Source organism: Atractosteus spatula, chromosome 5 (genome assembly GCF_055471065.1).
Source record: "Atractosteus spatula isolate fAtrSpa1 chromosome 5, fAtrSpa1.hap1, whole genome shotgun sequence".
Lineage (NCBI taxonomy): Eukaryota > Metazoa > Chordata > Actinopteri > Semionotiformes > Lepisosteidae > Atractosteus > Atractosteus spatula.
This window is the reverse complement of record NC_142710.1, coordinates 35947537-35964149: the sequence shown is the minus strand read 5'-3', so window position 1 is coordinate 35964149 and position 16613 is coordinate 35947537. Positions and strand designations below refer to the sequence as shown.

Here is a 16613-nt window from a genome sequence, read left to right as displayed (position 1 = left end):
TCAGTCACTGAGTTAATTCATAATTGCATTTGTTAATGTGAGGATTTCAGATAATTTAGGAGTGAATGGGAATAAGAGTACTTTTCACTTTCTCTCTTTTTGGAGATGGATGAAATTCGCCAGATGTTTCAGCTTCATGCATAGTATGGAACTAATTAGTATAGCTTTACATACAGTACCACTGAGATATCCAAGATACAGTATATATACTGAAGATTTGTCATGTGTATCAGATTAAGCCACACAGTTCTTTCCAGCAGCTTTAAGAGACTAAATTAATACAACTGAGATGTTCTTCTGGGCAATTTTGGATATAAATATGTATTACAAAGCAAAAATGATTCAAAATTTCCTACCCAGTGTATCCTCTAGTCTAGTATCTTACTGTATATGCACCATGTTTATTACAAAAATATTTAAAGTGCATTACAAAAATGGGATACGTGTTGTGTGTTGGGTAATGTATAAATTTCTCCACTCATTCCATTTTAAAAGGCAGCTTTTAAAGATGTTTGTGACAGTTTGCAGCTCCTACACAAGGCAAAGTAAAAAAAAAACAACCAAAAAAGAAAGATATCCTAGTATCCTAGCCATATGACTATTGGTGAAGTAGAAACAGAAAATATACAGTAGCACTCATTGGAGAGAACCAAAGATTAATATCATGTTAAAAATTTAGCCGAAACCAAGGAGAAAGCTCTTACCAGACATTAATCATTTAGTAGGCTAATTTGTTTTTTTAACCAAACTAGGAAATACACAAATGTATAATGTACACAAATAAAACAAATGTAATCAAAGTGTTGCTAAATCTTCTTAATTAATATATACACAACTGGCAATGGAGTTACTGTATATTGTATTGTATATTGCATGATATACAATAAAAACCTTAAAGTATTCAACTAAAATAAGAAATGGCAAAAAGTAATTTGTAGCTTACTGTAGGTCATCTTTTAACAGTAATAATAAGTTGTATTATAAAAAAGACTCTTTGATAAATGTTTTCTTTTAGATAAAATATTTAATTTTAATATGTAATAAATATACTGTATACTACTGAACATTTGGCCTATTAGTAGTGTAATATTAAGATAAGATCACTTTATTGGCCATTGTCTTGTATTAGGAATTTGTCTTTTTGCATACCCCAACTTGCTCTCTATGAGACACACAGACAGGGAGAGAAGCTTGGGGTCAGAGAGCAGGGTCAGCCATTTATACAGCGTCCCTGGAGCACTTGAGGTTAAGGGCCTTGATCAGGTGCCAAACAGAATAGGATTCCTCTGCTGGCCACAGGATTCAAACCAACAACCTCCCAGCCACAGGCACAGACCCTTCGCCACAGAGTCACCACTCTGCCCATTATTCCCCATATGCCCAAATCTTAAGCAATTATATATGGTGTAATGCTATCTAATGGCTTAATTATCTAAAAAGTGATTTGTTTTTCCAGAACACCAGTAAGAAGTTTTATTTCAGCACTTTAGTAGTTAAAATCAGCAGATTTGTCTATAAAGGTGTTAGTCATTCTCAGCTTAAAATGTCTGATAGTATTTCTATTCTTAAGACATGGAAATGAAGCACCATTTTAGCACCAGTTTTAGCTTGGATTTTTAAAAATGTTAAAGCATAAAGACCTCTTTAATATCAGATTTAAATGGGATGTATTTCAGGATTATGTGCTCCTGGAGAATAGAGGACAAGAACAAGTCATTCTTGATCATTGAAACCATCCTCTCTTCCTCACCATACAGCTTTAGGGCAGAAGGTCAAGCTGAAACTGATGGAATCTGCAGCCCTATGAAGAAGCTTATGGAATCTCCATAACCCATTTTTATCCTTCGCTGTGATGTATTGATTTTCAGATTGCAATACATTTTAACTAGAAAGGCTGGTATAGTACCAGCAGGGCCTGTGTGCAAAATCAATAAAAATGCAAGTAACCCAAAAATTAAATCTTCTAATGTATTTTCTGCATTGTAAACTTGGTAAGATTGCAAAATGTTTTGTGAATGAACCACAAATCTGGCAGCAGCAGAACTGCAAGTGTAAGCACTTTGTGTTATGTTATTTATTTATTTTATTCATTCCTTCAAAATGCTGAGATTGCGGCCTGGCTGGCAAGTATTGCCAAACGTTTCTACATTGAATGCTAACAAGTGTTGCACAGCAATCTCTGCAGTCTACAAACCTAGGCTTTAGGAGTGTCCATATTGCTGTGTCACTAGTTTGCATATACAGTATAAATGGATTGTAACTGATTTTCATTTAGCCCCACTGTGCTAAAGATACAGTATATTAGATATGCTCCTTATTTTTAAAACCTGAAAACCTGTTGACAACCCTGGCTTTTCTCACAATCTGTTACAGCATCAACACAAAAAGCTCTGTGGATGTGACAATATTTCATCTGCGGCTTTGTAACCATTTCCGGCAAATACTTATGACATTGCCAAAAGTAAGTACTAACAATAGTGCAGAGCAGATCATAGTTCTAAAATGAACACTGTGCTTATAAATACCTCACAGATGGTCAAATAACTTTAATTTAACAGTAATTTAACAGCACATTGTAAAATATAAGCAGAATAAAAGATGCCATGGCAATTGTACTTTGTATTTTTTCTAACAAAAGATAATAATGCAGATCTTACGTTAGTAAAATGCTGATGAATAGAGTTTCACTGAATACAAATAAAACAAGAAAATTACATTTCCTTACAATTTATTGAACCAATGAGGCTCTCATTCCTATTTAAAAACTTAATGTATCTTCAATGAGTGTTCAAGGTCACGTACAGCACAGTTTCCCACAGTTCTAATTTCACTTTTTTTCTTTTTAATTTGCTTAGCACATGCTCTTATGTGACTTACAGTATGTGCCACATGAATGCAAAGAAAAATAAATGAAATATTATTAAAAATTCCAAGTATAAACAGGTAGTGTGGAAACAAAGCAGTAATATTGACAGCCCACTAGTACTGTATGTTTTGTATGTTTCTAGTGAATAAAACAACAAGTGAATTGCATTACCAAAGTGAGAATTAAAAGCAATAATTAAAAGCACAGTGCTGTGCAGTTCAAGAGTTATTGAAGAATGTAGAGAACTGAAAGGTAATGGAATGCTGTCTAAACAGAGTATCATGGGAAAGTGCCAAAAGATGGTTAGGAATTAGGCAGTCATAATTCCTTTGGGTAGTTTATTCAACCACTATGGAGTAAGGAGGGAGTGAATGGGATATGGGTGTGGAAGAATGAAGAGGAGTATGTGGAGAGTGTGAGGGAGAGATAAGACACTGAATGCAAGCAGGTGCAAAGTGGTTTAGACACTGCTTCTGCCTGTATTTTATATGAAGCCAGTGAAGGGACTGAAGTAATGGAGTAGCATGTGTAATGACATGTCAAACAGCAGAGTTATGGATGAGTTGGAGAAGACAGATCGCAGTGGCAGGCAGAGTGGCCAGTAGAGAGTTACATTAGTTATGACAGAAGAGAAGCAGGACCAAGACTAGGAACTGTGTAGAATAATTGGTAATGAAGGTATAAATGCTGCAAATATTGCCCAGGTAGGAGTGTTTCAGAGAATACATGTGCCAGGAATAAGAGAGGGTGTGTTTCAAGACACAGTCATGTGGGGATTGTTTGTGGGAGTCTGGATAATAGATTGAAAGCAGGAACCTCTTTCCAGGGGCAAGTGTAGAAGAGAAGGGGGCACTGACTACTAATGTAAAAATGCAACAGTAACCAAAACTGTTGCTACTGCTAATAATAATGATAAAAACTGCTTCTTCATAATGAAGTTTTTTGTAGCTGTAAAGGGATGACCTTTAAAGTAACCTGTGCTTTAACCTCCTTAGTTCTATTTTGTTTGTTTCTGTATATTCTGCAGATACACAAACTTAAGAATAAATGTTCTGGTTTTCCTTACTGTATGTCTGTGTCTGTGCTAACCTGCTTTTATTTAACAAAGACCTACAGTGTGTGAACTACAGTAATTCTTCATTTTTTAGGATAATTTGTTGTTTAAAGATGGATGTAAATCATGCTGGGCTGTTGGCCTGCTAGATCATGCTGTTCTCTAGTGCTGTCCCAGAATGGTCTATTCCATTTCTTATTTAACATGGTATTTTACATTTAATTTATGTGCTGTGACTTTAAAACACTGTGCCAGTAGTTCAGTGGTAGAATACTTACTGTATTTCAATTGAGCAGGATTTAGGTTCAGTCACTGATAATGTTGCTTCTGCTTGTATGTGGAATTAAATGGTGAATTATTTTACTAGCAATGGAATGTTTTAATGTCATTCCATATTAATGACTCCACTTCCTTTCCACCTTCACTTAAAGTACTTAATAGCTACTACCATTTAATTTGACATTGTGTAGTGATGGATTTATATGATTCTCAGTCAGGAAATTTTAAACACAAACAAGATCATGTAGATGACTCTGCTGCTCAGTAAGTGTAAGTAGGATTTAAAAAATATGAACTATGCATAACTCGAATTGCTGTGATTAAAATAACACGCACCAGTGATTTGTTAACAATACCAGTTCTGTTTTCTACTCTGCGAATTAAGTATTCTTCCAACTACTGTTTCTCAATCTTTGTTAATCCCAAGCGTGTGTCTTCACTTGATAAAGTGAGACATTTCCCCCTTCTTCAAAGATATGGGAAGAAGGAAAAGAAACTTAAGTACAGTTCTTTGGTACTCCACACAGACCTCCCTCAGAGTCTTAGGCATAGATATAAAAAAGTTTTTCTTCATTTTTTTTAAATCTACTTTGTTCAACAGATGAAAAGAAAAGGTTATTTTGAGCAACATTATTTTTTGGTTTTCTATGATTGATGATTATATATTTACACATGTTTTACCCACCTTTGTCTTGTACAACAAAAAAAGGCACTAGCTCCTGTTCAATATACTGTGAATGTATGTTGAAAGAAACATTTGGCTTTTTACATTTTTGTAGAAAAATGGTTCTAATAAGTAATGCAGATAATGATGGTAAAAAATAAAAGCTTGCTTTTTTGTTTCCACTTACTGATTTTGTATGCTAAAACCTAAGGAAACATATAGAAATTGCAATGATATTTTTAATTCTGGTCAGTTTCTTATGTTATTGATTTTTACACACCTGGTGAAATTTTAAAATGAAGAATAAAAATGTGAAATCTAAACATCTGAAATAAGGAAATAATCTAAAAGGACATTTTAAAATATTCACTACAGAATGTACTGTTGTTTCAGTTTAGCCTGTAAGCTGTTTTACTCTTAGTGACCTATCGGTTGAATTCAAACAGTGTGTGATCTGTAAATGCAATGAGATCGCTGAACGAAATGGATAGTATTAAATAATGAATGAGGATTTGATCATATATAAAATCTTTGAATGAATGTTAAGGTCCTTATATAATCTACAAATCTACAAATTGCCTCTCTGTATTTTTTTTACTGTTGACTTGTTCTGCTATAAATCATGAATATTCAGAGTCATTTTGCTTTTTATATATATATTTTTTCTTTATACAAAATAAACTTGAATTTGTGACTTTATGGTAAAGATGTTTCAATGTTTGCATTCTACAAGCCCAAGAATCATTTAGAAGCTATTCTAAAATATATATATTATGATGTAATTTGTGTTAAAGGCATAATTATTAGGAGAAACTCACATGAAGTGGTGGCACTTGTTTGAATCAGATACTTGCAAACACAAGTTTAAACAGTAAAAGGCTGATTGACGAAGCTGTAGATAAAGAACATAAAAATGTGGAATGTTTCACAGTAGTTAAAAAAGGAGGTCATTGCAACAGAAGAAGGAGGTATTGAACATCCCAGCATGAAATGCTCCAGACACCTACAGTATGTGATCAATTTAATGAGACACCTTGGGACAGACTGCTGAATGTGTTTGACCACACTGACTAGATTTGTCAATAGCTCTTAGAAGTCAGTAATATGTGAACACAAGGTATTGGTATTAGCCGTGAGCAATTCAGAAGCTTTCAAAGCAGGTGTCACGTCACTTTAAAAAACATTTACTTCAAAAACATTCTTTCAAATGCGCTTTGACCTTTTTCTTGCTTTAATTATTAAATAGCATATTGAACATTATGTTCCATTAATTATTAAGGACTTATTAAACTTCAATGTGTTTACCACAGTAAAACAGTTCTGTTCCACACTAAGTACAAAAACAGTTTGGATATAGAGGGAAGTTGGATCTAGGAGGCCAAGATAATGACCATTCATATTGTTGCTTCCTGGTACACAGAGAGATTCTGAGGTTGTGTGATTTTATTAGTTTTCTTTTTTTCATTTTTTTAGAAACTGGAATACTTCATGCTTATTGAACAAAGAAGAGTTTTGTTTACCCACATTTACACTGTTAGCAAGGCACTATGTTGTAATTGTGTGTAATTAAGATGGAAAACACAGAAATAATACATCAATAATTATGAATACATGAGTACAAATACAGTAACTGCACAAAGAGAGATAGAAAGAAGGATCATCAGAATGAAGATGTGATATTTGCTAAAAGAACAATGTACTGTAATTAACAAGTCATTCTTTTTAGAGATGTTGTGTTTAACTTATTTGAATGAGGGTCAGAGTTAGCCTGAATGTTGTTCTGTACTGTATAATGTCAATACATGTTTGAACTCATCTAAATGATAATCATAATACATGTTTTAAGTGTTTGCTCCAATGTTTTGGGTTTTTTTTTGCCACATCAGTTTATGGTCAGGCTCTGCATGCTTTAAAGTAACTAAAAGCAAATAAAGTAGTTCTTTCAGCTAATCAATCATTTTTACCTTTTTAAAGATTATCACGATGTGTAGGTGAGTACATTAAATTTCATTGCAGGTTAGAATGTATTTTATTGAATGGCATATTGATTGGAATTTGCTTATCCTATACCAAAAACATAGATTTTTTTTGCTAGCCAATAGCTAAAGAGAGATTTAAGCCTGTATTATCACATGAACAATTAACATATAAAAACATTTAGATATATATAGTACTTATACAACAACATATACTGTAGATACAGACATAATCCATTTATTTTATCATTTCAGCTATAACTGCTGGAAGGATTGCGACAGTTTAGCCTTTCTTGGTGCCCCTTGTGTTTAAATTACATTAATGTATTTAAATACACTAGTGTATTAAAATGACTATTAGTTTTACCTACTTTCTCATTCTTTAACATTTTATGTAGTTAAAATAATTTGTTTACTGAATTTCTATTTGTTTACTGAAACATTATTTTATTATAAGAGAAAAAAAGAAGAAAGCAACAGAAAAAACACCACATTTTGGTGGAGTAACTCACAGCCATATGGTATTATCTTGTAAAAAGATTTTTCCCTGTGTCTGTTTAATTTACAGTTTGTGTAAAAAGACTAATCAGTTAAAAAACATTTTGCTACAGTATACTGTACATTTTGTTGTCATGCAAAGTTTGTTGATTTCATTCTTGTTCATATTATTTTACCTACATTTCTTGTATCCTCAGATTCTGTATATTCTGTTATGAATAAAATCACACATAATGCTGTTTTCCATAGGAATAATATGGTTTTGCAGCCAAACAGAATTTTAAATTGTATAGTCAAAGAAATAGCTTATCGTGCTTTCCTTGAATTCATGATGTCTTTTATGGTATCCCTTTCAGATAATGCTGCTGACTGACCCAGAGATTGAAAGCAGCTTGCTCATCAGTTCAGATGAAGGGGCCACCTATCAGAAGTACCGCCTGAATTTCTACATTTTGAGCTTGTTGTTTCATCCCGAGCAAGAGGACTGGATTTTGGCATATAGCCATGACCAAAAGGTGAGAAATGTCAATCAGCTTTGCAGTGTCAAAGCAATGACTGATAAGCTCTCAAACAAGGCAACCTCTATTTCAGATCCCGAACAAAAGATTGCTAGTCTCATTATTTTCTGTGCAAATGATATCCCAAGATAATTTGGAGTGATCTTTAACATTTACTGTATGTATTATTAGAACCATTTTCTCACCTATTTTTTTAGACAGGCAAAGCATTTAATTACTTGTATGTAACCCTGTGCTTGTTTATAAAATAAGATAGGCATAAAATATACTAACATCCAGGGAGAATTATTCCATTGATTATTCTTTTTGCAAAATATGTTCAGGCAAAGCAGATGCATGGTCAGAAAGAAAAAGATATGAAGTTTTATTTTGTCCACTGCCTTCCATCTTATGCTATTCCAAACAGTGTACAATGAGTCTGAGTTCTCAAGTAATGTTAAGTTATCTTAATTTACTACTTTCTTGAAATGTTAAATTACAGTGTTTGCTAAGCTTAAAACATACTACAAATGTGCGTGATCTATACTTTATTTTGTGTATTATCCTAGTGTAAATTAATTCTTCAGTATTTCGCTCTTATTAATGATTCATTTAGACTTTGACAGTTTCTCCTTTGTAACTCAACTTCAATTTTGTCAGGTCCTAAAATGGTGGCTTCATCTGAAATGTAATAACATACTGTATGAAGAGGTTAGTGAGTCCAGTAGAACCCACACTTCTTCAACAACAAGGGTTCAAAGTACCTGCCTAATGTTAAATTTGCTGCTCTGTGCAGCACATCTTGTTAAAAATTGGTTTTGAAAAGTGGTATTTGCTGCCAGGCCGTAGTAAAAAGACACACAATAAGTCAAAATGAAACCTGTATGACATAAGCTACTTTAATTTAATTGTCTTTTGTGATGAGTGCATTATTGCCCTAACCTTTCCAAAAGACTCGTGATCATTTTGCTGAGAGGATTTCAATCAGCACCTTTGTTGATCTCAGGTAACTCAAGCAATCCTCTCCACTTCAGTCACCAAAGCTTCTTTGATGTCAGTAAAAACCTCAGAAACAGCCCTTATTGCTTCTGGAAAGATCAGAGAAGTAGACATTATATAAGACCGCTTGAGTGACAGTCTTTTAGAACTAAATGCCTCCTGTAGCATTCTCTATCCTTTATTTAATTGAAATGAAATCATATTTCAGAACCTAGTTTCAGTTAAGTGACTGAGGATATCTTAAAAGTGCCTTGTAGTATTTTTTTCTGTACTGAATTACTTCTAATAATCCTTTTAACAATTTCATCATTTTCCACACTATACTTTGTGCTTCTTTTAAGTCTGAAAGGTTCAGTGAAGACATTATGTCTGGCACACCATATTGATATGTTTCTTTTTATTTTGTAGTTTTAAAGTTACATAAAATGGGTTGCATAGCAAGCAGAAATTCAGAAGAAAATAAATTATATTCCTTTCTCAGTTTAAATCATTATATTATTTTACCCACATTTCTTGTATCCTCAGATTCTGTATATTGTAATATTGTATACTGTAATATAAATAACAGTGTTTCTGTCATTCTCGTTATTTGATAAGCATTTTATTTTGCTTCAGGAGGAGTAGAGTAGATGATATCTTCAAAATAGACGTGGCTTTGTGTAGATATACTGTATTGATTTGTAACGTTGTGGTTTCTATATGCTGTTACCATATTTAATTTTATGTTACCACTCTTGTGGTGTGTATGCCTACTTTTTAATATTTTAAATACCTTTCTCTACTTTTGAATTCATATGCAAACCAAACTGGAACCAAATGCAAACTGGAACCAAAGCAGTGATATGTAATACTGTATGTGATGTTATTTAGTTTTTTCCTCTCATCTTTGCTACAAATTGAAAACAGCAAATGTAATAGGCTGGCTAAGCTTCATTTAACTCACATTAGGACAAATTTGTAGAAGACTAAAGGTTACAACTTTGCTATGTTACAAAATTACATTCATAAACCAGTATTGAGTTGTTATATGTTGTACAGATGTTTGCTTAGAAAATTGGTTTGGGCCTTTATATTACAGAATCCTGTTACCTCCTTTGTAGGGCTGTGCTCATACAGTAGTTGTCAAATCAGACTTTGAGCACTAACTAGGGGTAAACTAGTCAGAAAATGTCAAACCAGTGATTGATATAGAGTATACCTAGCCTTATCATCTCTCATGTTAATATCAAATCTGGAGCTGCACATCTATTTTTTTCAGAATAAAAGTAAAAATAATAACTGTTTAGTATTGGACTGAGGTTCATGGGCAATAGGGTTTAAATGTATAATAGCTGGTCTATACTGTATATAACAGTATATAAGTACTGTATATACTGTTACAGTATATTCAGTCAAGCTATTCTGGGACATTTCAAAAGGCTTCCTGCTGGTCTGAAATAAGTGATAAACATTAGCACAGTAGCAAGCAAATCATAAGGAAGACTCTTAAGGAAGAAATTTCCTACATTTCTAAAGGATCCCCAAATATTAAAAATAAAATAAAAAGAAGTAGACCCACTTCATTCACTCTGAAGCGAACTGCCCATCTGGGTGACGTGTGCCAACAGTCCAAGAGAGAAAGTGAGAAACTGCTTTACCAATTGAATTGAGGGTCCACTTTAGAAAGGCCTACCTTCCTAAAGGAACATAGGAATTTAACCAGGACAACAGGTTTAACACCCCTTTTCTATTGAAAAGTACCATGCAATGGTAATGGTAATTAATGACCAAGCAGTCATATCCTCAATTTAATGTCTCTTCCATAGGACAAAATCCCAGCACAGTATTCCTGCGTGGGCATTGGTTTAGAAATACTCTTGCAGACTGAAGATCTCTACCTACTTTTTCACAAATACCACTTGCAGCACATACAGTATCTGTAAGCACCCAACACAGTATTGGCCAGGCCTATCTTTTTTTAGCTTCAAAAATCTGACAAGATCAGGCTAACAGATGGTAGTGTTGTTTTCATGAGATTAACTACATACATGAATTAAATTAACTTTAGAAGCAGGTGATATCAACGGTTTTTGATCCAAAGATTTTTCCATATGTCACTAAATCTATTTAATAGAAGCAGGAATTTTGCTGTTCAACCTATGTCTGACCCCCTAAAACCATTCACTACCAATTATCCAGGAAATGAGCTGCTTTAAATAGAAATATTTCTGCTTGTTTCACTTATTCCCATTTGTTTATAGTTATTTTCAAAATTTACCTAAGAAGGTTAACAACTGCAGTGACTGCAATTACAAACTTGAAGCATTCTCACATCAAAGAAGGAGGACATACAAACTACTGTACTGTATAGTATGCACTGTATTCTTTTTCACAAAAGCCCTTCATTGAGGAAATCTAGGCATAAATGTGAAATCAAACTTTTTTTTTTAAATTTCATTTCATTCACATTTCTGTGAAGTGTAATATCCTTGATGCATCTTTTGCTTAGGAAAGATTTTTTTTAGTGTTTATACAAAAGATCAAGACAAAATCATTGCTTTTTTGACTCACTGTATTTTGAAGTATTAGTGTGCATGTACAGTGAATGTCCTGTGCTTCTATTGTCTCTTACCTGCTCACCAGGATCTGTCAGGATCAGGAATGAGAAATTGAATGATTTTCTTGGGATATCCTTTCCATTTTGCAGGTTCCTTATATTGCAGCTCTTTTTATCCTTTCAGCCTCCAGATTTGGGTGTCTTATGCTTGAAATATCATGGAGTAAATCGCTTACAAAGGCGTTCAAAATAAAAAAAGAGATAGGCTCTCCCTGCATTTTTTTAAATGTACTGTATAGCTAGACAATCCCAGAGAGCCCTGATTTTCTTCATGTAAGACGTGTTGCTTCTGAATCTTTTGAATGCCTGTAATATAACACAAGCTAATTATTAACTAAAAACACTCATTAACCTGCCGATGTTATGTTATTTAATGGAGTTTATAACAAAAGTTTGGAAGAGATGACAACAACCAAGCTCAATCAGACTCAGCTGTCAGTAATTAGTAAATGCTCCAGACAATCCATTCCTCTCCCAAATGCTATAAATACCTACGAGATCCCCTTCTCTCTCTCGTGCATGTCTCTTGCATCCCACCTCCACCCCATCTCCACCTCTGCAGCTACCCCTTAGTCACCCTGTATGGGGGTCCTGGCCTCCTTGTCCTATGGCCGGGAGGTCAGCCCTCAGCCAAGCAGGTTAAGCCACAATTTCGCTCCATGACGCTTTCATCTTGGGTGTTGTCATTCCTCGTGAATTCATTTTTGTTGTTGTTGCTGCCCAAAATAGAATTCAATGTTTGCAGTTTTTAAGGCTATAATCAAAGTCTTTATGTTCATTCATTTTACAGAATGCAGATTAATTTCTACACATGTGTAGTTTAATTTCTCCCTCAAAAGGATTTTCTCAAAATATTGTGGAATCACAACCCCACTACAGTCCTTGTAAAAGCAGCTGATTTAGTTTTTTAGGAAGTTAATTGTGAATTAGTAGCCATAATAGAAAAAAGAATGTATCATCTTCCTCTTTTTTTCTTAGTAATTGTGTTCGATGCGCTCAACATATACTGTAATGTAGAGTACTGTCATTGGGAGATTTCTTTAATTTCTTAATGCAGTGTTTTAGCATTAAATAATGCCTTATAAAAAAAAATCACATTTACAGCAAGAAAATATTGTATAATTATGGAAATAAAAATGACAGTGGTTAGCATTGCTGCTTTGCAGTGCGGATGTCCTGGGTTCAGTTCTCTGTGGAGTTTGTATGTTCTCCTTGTGTTTGTGTGGGTTTCTTCCCACTGTCCCAAGATATGCAATACTGATAAGTTAATTGGCTTCTGAGAAAACAGGTCAACTGAAAATCAGAAATGTACAAAATAAGCAAACATGCTCTGTACAAACAAAGTTCATCTAATGACATTAAACACATATTTTGTATTTTGTAACAAATGTTTATACTGGACTATGTTTCCAATAGTCTTTTTCTTTCTTTGTTCCTCAGCTCTACAGCTCCGTGGAGTTCGGGAGGCGGTGGCAGCTGGTCCATGAAAGAGTGACCCCTAACCGATTCTACTGGTAAGAAATAAAAACTTAAAGTGCTGGTTGCTCAGGAGAAAAATAAATGCATGCTGAGATCCTGTAATTTATAATTCCGTACCCTGGCCCTCTTTTCTCGAAGTTTAAAAAAAAGTCAATTTTTGTCATTCATGCTCCACTGCTAGCATCCCCGGCCTTCTGCTGCATAAACCCAGTCCAGCAGACTTTATACTGTAGGTAACCTTTAACTAAACCATATCTAAGGATTTAGCACAATTTGATTGTGATCAATTTCAAGGTGATTTGTTAAATAATGTCTGTGAATAGAAATTAAGAAAGCAGTGGAAATCAATTTATTTAAAATAACTGAATTTGACAGATAAGTATTAAAGGCAAATAGTGTCAAATGAAAATGGATACTGTGCTAAAATCGAATGTGGAGTAGTGACTCGATGGCACTGAGTTTTGGGTACCAGAATGGGTAAGATACTGTATGAATGCAACGACTGAAAATAACCCATGTAGTTCCGTATTTGTCCACCAGAGGGTAGCAAGTCCAATTATGCAGCCTACAATAATAGGTGACCTGCAGGGAAGCTGTAACAAAAACATTGTTTGAAATAGTTAGAAGGTTAACGAGACATACTGTAGCAACTTTAAAGACTGATGTACATGGGTATACTGTATGTTTCCTGAAGTCTTTTATTTTTAAAACAGAAACAACAAGTGTGGCACAGTTCAGATGTGTAAGAACATGTTATGCTATCTATTTTTATAGTGTGACAGTACTGTATATACTTTAATTGTTTCATGCATTTCTGGCACACACATTTCAGTAAAAAGTATATAGAAAAATATACATGCTCAGAAAGCAATACATGTAAATAAGATAAAACACTTCTTACCTTGAAAAAAAATAAGCTATTACACAATAAACAATGGCAGTATCAGAATTTTATTACACTTTATTACTTTAAAGATCATCTTGTGATTTTTTTGTGAGTATATCCTTGATTCAGGCTGGAACGTTATGCACTGGTGTTTTACAGGTAATTGCCTTTACAATGACTCTCTTAATGAATGAACCCATTAGAGCTAAACACTGCAAGTCTTAACGCCAGCATATTTTTCTTAAAATTGTAATTTTACACTACCACTTATCAATTACAATGTGGCAGATTATTTTTGAGCTATTACAATGACTTATTTAAATCATTTTGTGAAGTCCACACAAATAGGCTTGAGAAAACTATAAAATGTTCAAAATTGGAAATTAATCACATGATAACCTTGTTTTTCCAAATAAACATTGTTCCCTTTATAGATGTATGTTTTTTTCATTTTTGTCCTTTCATATTTTCATAATAATAAGTAATTTTGTATTATCTATTTCTTGAATCAATAAACACACTCAACCTACTGTACATCACCCAAGGCTATTGAGACCTGGCAGAAGAGCTCCCGGTATTATGCATGGGAAAGAATGATATGCAGAAATAGTTTTTCTTCTGTCTTCTCAGAATATTGTTTTCATTTGTGTGGAAGTAAAACTACTTGTTATATCCTCCTGCATAGTGAATATATAGTGCATAGTGAATATACAGTAGGCCATTCCAGAGTACATCTGCTGCTCCAAAAATGATTTATCAATGGTTTTTCAAATGTAATTTGTACCACATTTGCTTATTAAAAGGCAAAGGAATAAGTTGTTCCTACAAAAGTGCAGGTGTTAATGTGTGATTTCTTCGTGATCATTAGTGATTCTTTGTGATTATCTTTGTGCTTTCTTGTTTTTTAGCTGCTTATTGTTTCAATAGTGTCTGGTGCCAGCAGTGCTTTGCAATTCTGGCACAATTTCAAGAACATCAGCTGAACAGCTGAACTTTACCTCTCATAATGTTTAATACATCCAGTAGAAACAGTAAAACTCAATTTCAATCCAGAAAATTGGTCTGTCGTACACAAATGCACATTTCTACATTGCTGCATTTTCCACGAAGGGGAGCCCTGCTTTTGTTGTTGATATTTGGCTAGTATTTCAGAAAGCTGAAGCAAAGCTTAGGAAAGTATCTAATCTATTTTTACCTTGGAAATGCAGCTCCTTTTTTTTGCTTTTTTCTTTTCCTCTCTTCATATTTCTTTAGCTTTATGGATAGCTGGTTTCCCGTCTGCTGGACTGAAGCTGTCAAACCCAGTCATTTATAACATCGCTGCCTCAACTTCTTAAAAAGCTCTAGTAGAGCAATTCTGGAAGAACTGTCAAACTCGTAACGAGCTGCAGAGTGGGAGTCTAGAGGGCTGCTTGTTTAGCACATGTATAAGATTTATTATAAGGAATATGAGCTGCAGTGCTAAGGCTCTGGAAGTTGAATTCCCTGATGGAAACTCCACCAATAAAAGGAATTGAACTACAAAGCAATTACAGACTGCTGAACAGGGCAAGTCTGTAACTTTTATTACAGCACAGAGATGAAAAACGTAAGAAATCTTGCCTTCCTGACAACAGACACAATTAATAAAATCAGGAAATATTGAAGAGGTAGTGCCGCTTTGCCTTTTTTTTTGCAATCCATCACCTGACAGCAGGTGAATGAAGATGACCAAATCATCATCTACCTTCCTTCCTGTCAGCCTATCACAATGCTTTACAGCTCCTTACTGGAACACTTGTTTTGGTCAGTGTTTAAACTAAAGCCTTATTTTAAATTAAATTTCTTTCAGTTCTAATCCTGTACTTAAGATGGCATTTTGTTTAACCAGTCATGGTCATTCTGGGGTAGATAATGTGAATACTGTTCCCACAATAGAAAGGTGAAACAGGTGTATATTTTTTTAAAAATAAAAGGCATGAACTTTAATTTTTTCTTCTTTTTTTTGTGTTTTGATTTGGAATTGCCAAACCTAGAAAAATTGCAATCAACAGAAAAAAAATTAATATATATATTTCCAACAACTCTCAGTTACAAGTCTAATTTGTATGAGATGGGTATATACTGTACTGTAGAAATGGTACATGTAGACTTTAATGGGAAGTCTAAGAACAGGAGTCAGCTAGACCTGAATGTACAGTATATCCAGTTTAATTTCCCGAGGCATGGACTTACATTATAGAATTTACTATCAAGAATGTTATTGTGTAATTCCTGGATCTCAGGTTTACTCAGAAAAGATCAATAAAACATTTCTGTAAGTATATACTGTATATATAAAATAATAAACCTGTTGGAACTAAATAACAGCAAGCAATTTGTAACATACATTAAAAGAGAACCTTATCAAAGTTTGGGGAGTTTGAAATTTGGTAAAAGCCTTAGTAATTTAAATTGATGAACACTTTCAAAACTCTTACAAAATGTACAACATGGGATTAATGTGTATTCATTTGGATATGGGATGCAGAACAGATGTCCAGCAGATGTTAATTAAAATGGTAGCTGCATTTCTGTGAAGGAAAGTTACTTTTTTCTGCCTAAAAAGCATAAATGTGCTGTAGCACAGGCCCTTCACGTGTTTCAACAACAAATGCTCCAGTGTTCTTTCATATACTGTAGCTTGCCTAGGCATCAGTTAAAGCCCAATACAAAGCTAAAAGTCTCCAGAAAACAAAAAAGTAGGTCATTGCGGAAGAGGTGGTGCAGCGGCAAAGTTTAATCCACCGATGCTTCCAATTTGTGTCCTAATTATTTGTCTCGTTGAAACAGGCAGAGTT

At 34.0% G+C, this 16613-nt stretch overlaps 1 protein-coding gene across 1 annotated transcript in view; it reads left to right on the top strand.

Annotated features, from left to right (window-relative positions):
* The window catches only part of sorcs1 (sortilin-related VPS10 domain containing receptor 1), a 220009-nt gene that overhangs the window by 155023 nt on the left and 48373 nt on the right, over window positions 1–16613 (top strand). The window contains exons 4-5 of the mRNA XM_088915889.1: window positions 7694–7852; window positions 12870–12943. Coding sequence (XP_088772015.1) covers window positions 7694–7852; window positions 12870–12943 — 233 coding nt within the window. The remainder of the gene's footprint in view (window positions 1–7693; window positions 7853–12869; window positions 12944–16613) is intronic.